Below are 6,000 nucleotides of genomic sequence, written 5' to 3' on the forward strand. Positions count from 1 at the left end.
ATTCTTATTTCGATATAGAATACGACACAGACTTTTAAAATTTTAAAATATCGAATTAATTATAAATTTTCTTTTCCATTCGAATAAAGAATGTAACTGATGAATCCACCAAGATTTACAATTAATCCAAAAGACGAGAATTTCGGTTCTGAACGTCGAAACGTCAGGTAGTTTTACTTGATCCTTGACTCAGACATTTGGATAAACAATTACCACGATAGTTTTTGACAATGTATTTAAATGAATTAATATTTGACGCGTTTTTGTGCAACACTCGCTTATTTGCTGTACACTACGCAACCGGAGCTTTGGATAACGAGAGAAGTTTTTAATTGAAGTGTGAACAATATCCCGGCCCCCGAAGCTGGCACGAGAATAAACCTTTGTCGTTGTTGTTGGCAGTTCCTGAATATGGCGTCGGTGTTCATGCGGATTTTTAACCTGATTTGCATGATGCTCCTAATCGGCCACTGGAGTGGCTGCCTGCAATTCCTGGTCCCAATGCTCCAAGGGTTTCCTAGTAACTCGTGGGTCGCCATCAATGAATTACAAGTAAGTAAGACTTGGCAAGACGAATTCGACGAGTTCTTCGCCATTTTGGGATCCTCTTGGAGTATATCCTTGATATCAAGTTAATATCTATAATTTTAATATCACGTTTAAAAGAAACGTATCGTATCGTCGTCTTAAACGTCTTCTTCGAAATCAATGACTAAAAAAAAAAAAAAAAAACTGAAAATCAATCTATCGAAAACGATCATGAATTATTCAAAATGGAAAGTAGAGGATGCGCCACTATTCGACCGTAATATTTTCCAGGACTCGTTTTGGCTGGAACAATACTCGTGGGCACTTTTCAAAGCCATGTCGCACATGCTCTGCATAGGATACGGAAGGTTTCCACCTCAATCCTTGACCGATATGTGGCTCACTATGCTCAGTATGATCAGCGGCGCTACCTGTTATGCACTTTTCCTCGGACACGCGACGAATCTCATACAGTCACTCGATTCCTCCAGAAGACAATACCGCGAGAAGGTAGTTGATATTCATAGAGCGTACAGCGAGGGGAATAATTTTTCCTTTTTCACCCTCAATTTTGTTCAAAATTGTAATATTTCTTTTATTCGATTCATCTTCTTCCTCATCTCCTAATAAACAAGATCTTCGATTCTTTTTATTTTTAAGATCAAATTAAATTTTTATTCCGCTCGTTTCAAAAATCTAATTTCAAATAGAATTTCACAACAAAAAAAAAAAAAAATAGAAATTAACAATTTCTGCTCGAACCAGGTGAAACAAGTAGAGGAATACATGGCCTATCGAAAGTTACCAAGAGAGATGAGACAGAGGATCACGGAGTACTTCGAGCACCGTTACCAGGGAAAATTCTTCGACGAGGAATTGATCCTTGGAGAGCTTTCGGAGAAATTAAGAGAAGTACGAGAAGCGGAACGAGACATCATTTCCTATTTCGATTCCCTTCGATTTTCAAACAAATCTTAATCTCCTCGTTTCAGGACGTGATCAACTACAACTGCAGATCGTTAGTCGCGTCCGTGCCATTCTTCGCCAACGCCGATTCCAACTTTGTCTCGGATGTCGTTACCAAATTGAGATACGAAGTCTTCCAGCCAGGTATCGGATCATTTACATCGCCTAATTACTCTCACTTCAACAATAACTCTCACTCTCAACAAGATAACACGAGAGTGATACCGTGCCAGATCGTGATCACACGTTCTTCCAGGTGATATCATCATCAAGGAGGGTACGATCGGGTCTAAAATGTACTTCATACAAGAAGGCATAGTCGATATCGTGATGGCGAACGGCGAGGTCGCGACCTCGCTGTCCGATGGCTCGTACTTCGGCGAGATCTGCCTGTTGACGAACGCGAGGAGGGTTGCCTCGGTCCGCGCCGAGACGTACTGCAATCTCTTCAGCCTCTCGGTGGATCACTTTAACGCCGTGCTGGACCAGTATCCGTTAATGCGGAGAACGATGGAAAGCGTTGCCGCCGAGAGGTATAAGCTTTGGTTAGGTTTGTTCTATCGAGTTGGTGTGCTAATAGATGTCAATCATCACTCCCACTTCCATGTTGATTTTTTTGAACATTGTGTACTGTCCGACGAAGCGAGTTCTATCAGTCATTCTTATTATTATTGTTATTATTACGATTATTATTGCTATATTATTATTGCTATCGTTATCTGATAACATTTCATATTCGCTTGTCTGTCTTCAACATATCTTTGTTACATTATTTTTTATTATTATTGTTAATTAATTGTAATTAATATTATTATTATTATTATTATTATTATTGTTGTTGTTGTTGTTGTTATTATTATTAATTAATATTATTCATTTCGTATTTGTCTACGCTAGTATCTCGACTCGATACGCTTTTTTTTACATACACTTTACACACACAAGTGAAATGATATATTATTTATATATGGCTCGTGATCGCTTTTTTTTTGCGATTGAAGAATCTCTCTTATTGAACGTGACAGTGCAGAATCTTTTTTTCTTGGGGAGAAAGTATTACAACGAAAAGCGCACTAACTTACAATGAAGGGACGGGTATCCGTTAGATACGCGTCTCCAATGAATTGAGAGAGTTTAATGAAGTGATATTTCTTTTTTTTTTTCCTTTTTTTTTTTTTTTTTCTTTCTTTTGACTCTCTCAATACCGTGGCTCACCGTTCGGCACGAGCGTACGTCTCCGATTTCTGTAGACGACGCGAGTCGAACGGGGTTTGACCCGTTTCGAAAAAGAAAGAAGAAAGCTTGAAAACACCGCGACAAAATATCTTCACACTCGACACATTCACTTACATGGTAATGTTGTTCATGATTTTGCAAACATACTTTGTATAATGAGTTTGGATTTCTCGGTTTTGCCGCATCTCTCCGCAGAGTCACATTTCTCTGTTTTCTGTTTTTAGAATTAGATAGAAGATTTTATAATTTATCCAACGATAAAAGATGAGAGAAGGCACATTTTTAGATATTAAGACGACCTTTCGATAATAACTTTTTTCTTTTCGTTTCAATGCACCAATATTATTTATCCCGTTCAATCAGTTTCGTTTCAATAATTCACGTATGAAAGCTACTGTCTTTTAAGTTCAAACAATTGAACGTTTTAACCCCTCACGAATATTATAGAGATCTTAATGAATATAGAGTAGAATCTGTTGAGAAGAAAAATATGAAGTTTCAGAAGTTTCCAATCAATGATAATATAAATCAGTAAAATTATTTTTTAAAAATTACGCTGTTTCCAATACATCTCAATTTCCCTTCCCTTTCCCTTCCCACTTTTGAAAAATAAATAGTAATGAAAAGTTCCTGCTATCCTCGCTTTCCGATCTTCGAGGGGTCAAAACGAATAAGTGATTAATTACAGACAATTACGTAAAATGTGATTCTGCGGGGCGCATTTCAAAGCTACTGACTTTCTTTTACCCAGTCTTGTATCTCACATTGTGAAACCTTTAGCGGTGCAAGTGGTATTAGAAACGAAATAATACAACTTTGTTCCAAGTTCGCGGCGGAATAATAACGTACGATTTTTTAGGGAATACCTGTAACACTGCTAAACGGTTTGTAAGTCGATCGATGTGAATTAATCGTTGGTTGTGTTCCGTGCAACATTCCCTACGCTTAATTGTGCTCTCTCTATAGGTTAAACAAAATCGGCAAGAATCCAAATCTGGTGGCCCATCGCGAGGAGGACCTTGGCAGCGAGTCGAAAACGATAAACGCTGTGGTGAACGCGCTCGCGGAACAAGCTGCGCATGCTAGCGCCAGCGAGGAATCGGTAAATATATTTTGAATCGATAGATTTTTCTCATACTTTTTATTATTAGAAATATTACTGTAGTACTGTAAGTGTGTAACATTGAATACGGAATACAAGGTCAAATCGGTGTAAAAGTATTGATTAATTTTTTAGTGACATTACTACACGTACGATTGATGTCGAACGTGCAATAAATCGGTAAATGATATAAAGAAAATATACGAATATCACCTGATAACGAGCAATCCACTCTCTCGTCGAGTCGAATCTGCCACAATCGAAGGATAATCCTTTTTACCTGGAACAAAAAAAATATTTACGTATTAGAGTCGAATTGAGAATTTTCGTACTATACAATTGGAGGGTTACTCGTATCTAATAAAATTAAATGAATCTCATAATAAATGGAAAAACTGTTGTTACAATCTTTTCAATTTTGAGAAAGAAATTTCTTCTTTTAAATAATCATATTCGAATAATTCACCAATTCCAGGTACACAGCATGGAGCTGAGGACCCTCCCTTGCCTGTTGCCCAGACCGAAGTCTGAAAACAATTTTGCGAGTCAGGAGCTCTCTCGGGAGGGGCGACGAATCTTCCACAAGAGCGACACTTTCCACAAGGACTCGTATCAATGACGACACTCGTTATACTAGCATACAGAGAGATACTAACGGCTCCATGAGCGACAATGGCTGCGTCCACTGTCGATCGAATCGTTGGCGGCAGTTTTAAGCCTAGATCCTGGACGATACACTAGAAGCAGTCTATACATAGATATTCGCTATGCCAGTAGTCCTCTAGCGATCGATTTCTAGCGCCTTCTTATATTAACCTGACGGCACGTTCCAGTTGTCCGGGATCTATGCGTAAAATCGTGCGGACCAAAAAACGTATATCACAACGTTCTCCAAACGATGGCACAGCCATATATAATAAAATCTTCGTTTCGGCGTAATCTTGTTTTTTCTCATCCGTGGGACGTTCAACTTTGACAGCAATAAACGAAGCAACCGACAAACGAAGAGGAGAAACACTACTATCGAGGAGGAAATAATACGATCGGAATAAATTTTAATAAACTCGTGTTAAGCTCGATAAGGGGAAGAGGAAGAAAATAATAAGAGAAGAAATAGACTTCGCTGTGACATCGAATGGAGAACAGGGAGCCGTTATTCCTGCCACGAGTCTTCTTCATCGACCTAGGCGTCGCGAGTTTATGGCGAACAGATAAACGACGACCGAGGATGAAGATCTCAAACGACGAAGAGCAGGCCTAGAAATTTATAAAAATGTACGTAGCCCATCGTGGACTAAATAGGATATCTTAAAACGACAGTGTTAAGCGATGCGTAATTTCTCTGTGATTTTGCAAAAAGCCGTGCGTCTCGCGTTTTAAAGAGAAGGAAAATAAGGGAGAGAGAGAGAGAGAGAAAGAGAGAGAGAGAGCATAACCTATACGCGAACGATGTTAAGATTTTGTTTTTGATTTTTTTTTTCTTTTTTTCTTTTTTTTTTTTTTAACAATTAACCGATATACAGAGGAGAAGAAAGAAGAAACTCGTGAAACGAGGGATATTCACAGTTATAAGTTTGTTAACGTGTTTTAACTTTAGCTTCGTATCGTTGAATAATCCTGTGCGAATAGTCGAATGAAGGGAGAAAGAATAAGAGAGAAGAGTTTGCGATATCTCGAAAGTTGGCAATCGAAAGAGAATTTCAATGTGGAAGATAAAAAGAGAAGAAGAGAAAAAAAGAAGAAAGAAAATGTTTCGTTTAACAACTTAAGATCCTCGGGAACGAATGGAACACATGCCAGCAGCAATTCGGAACTCGTTTCTTCGAGTGATATGATATATCTTCGATGAGTATCGTTTTATTTTATTGAAACAAAAAAAAAAAAAAACTACAAAATAAAATGAATTGATTCGATGAGAAAATAATGGATGAACAATATCGAATTGATTTATATTCAAATCGAAGTTTTAAAACACCGTCCTGAGACGTAAACGAAAGAAAGAGAAAGAAAAAAAATTCAACGCCACAGGAACGGAGAAATATAAAAGATATACGAAGAACCTTTTAGGGATAAGAAGCAAAAGGAATCGGAAGAAGTTTAAATCGTTTTACAAACAAACAAACAAACAAACAAATAAAAAAAAAAGGAAAATTAATATTATAAAAAAA

At 37.6% G+C, this 6,000-nt stretch overlaps 1 protein-coding gene across 4 annotated transcripts in view; it reads left to right on the forward strand.

Annotated features, from left to right (window-relative positions):
* Ih (hyperpolarization activated cyclic nucleotide gated potassium channel Ih) overlaps nt 1-5,732 on the forward strand; it is a 130,971-nt gene extending 125,239 nt beyond the window's left edge. For 2 of the 4 annotated variants that reach the window (XM_086914770.1, XM_086914772.1), the window contains 7 exons: nt 403-552; nt 820-1,038; nt 1,294-1,440; nt 1,521-1,638; nt 1,751-2,039; nt 3,697-3,832; nt 4,308-5,732. In XM_086914770.1, the coding sequence (XP_086770896.1) occupies nt 403-552; nt 820-1,038; nt 1,294-1,440; nt 1,521-1,638; nt 1,751-2,039; nt 3,697-3,832; nt 4,308-4,451 (1,203 nt within the window). In that variant the 3' untranslated portion in view covers nt 4,452-5,732. The remainder of the gene's footprint in view (nt 1-402; nt 553-819; nt 1,039-1,293; nt 1,441-1,520; nt 1,639-1,750; nt 2,040-3,696; nt 3,833-4,307) is intronic. The other 2 variants (XM_086914771.1, XM_086914773.1) reach the window with 1 other exon arrangement.
* The last annotated feature ends 268 nt before the right edge of the window (nt 5,733-6,000 follow it).

This window comes from Apis florea, unplaced genomic scaffold (genome assembly GCF_048593485.1).
Source record: "Apis florea isolate Af1SG1 unplaced genomic scaffold, ASM4859348v1 contig_3741_pilon, whole genome shotgun sequence".
Lineage (NCBI taxonomy): Eukaryota > Metazoa > Arthropoda > Insecta > Hymenoptera > Apidae > Apis > Apis florea.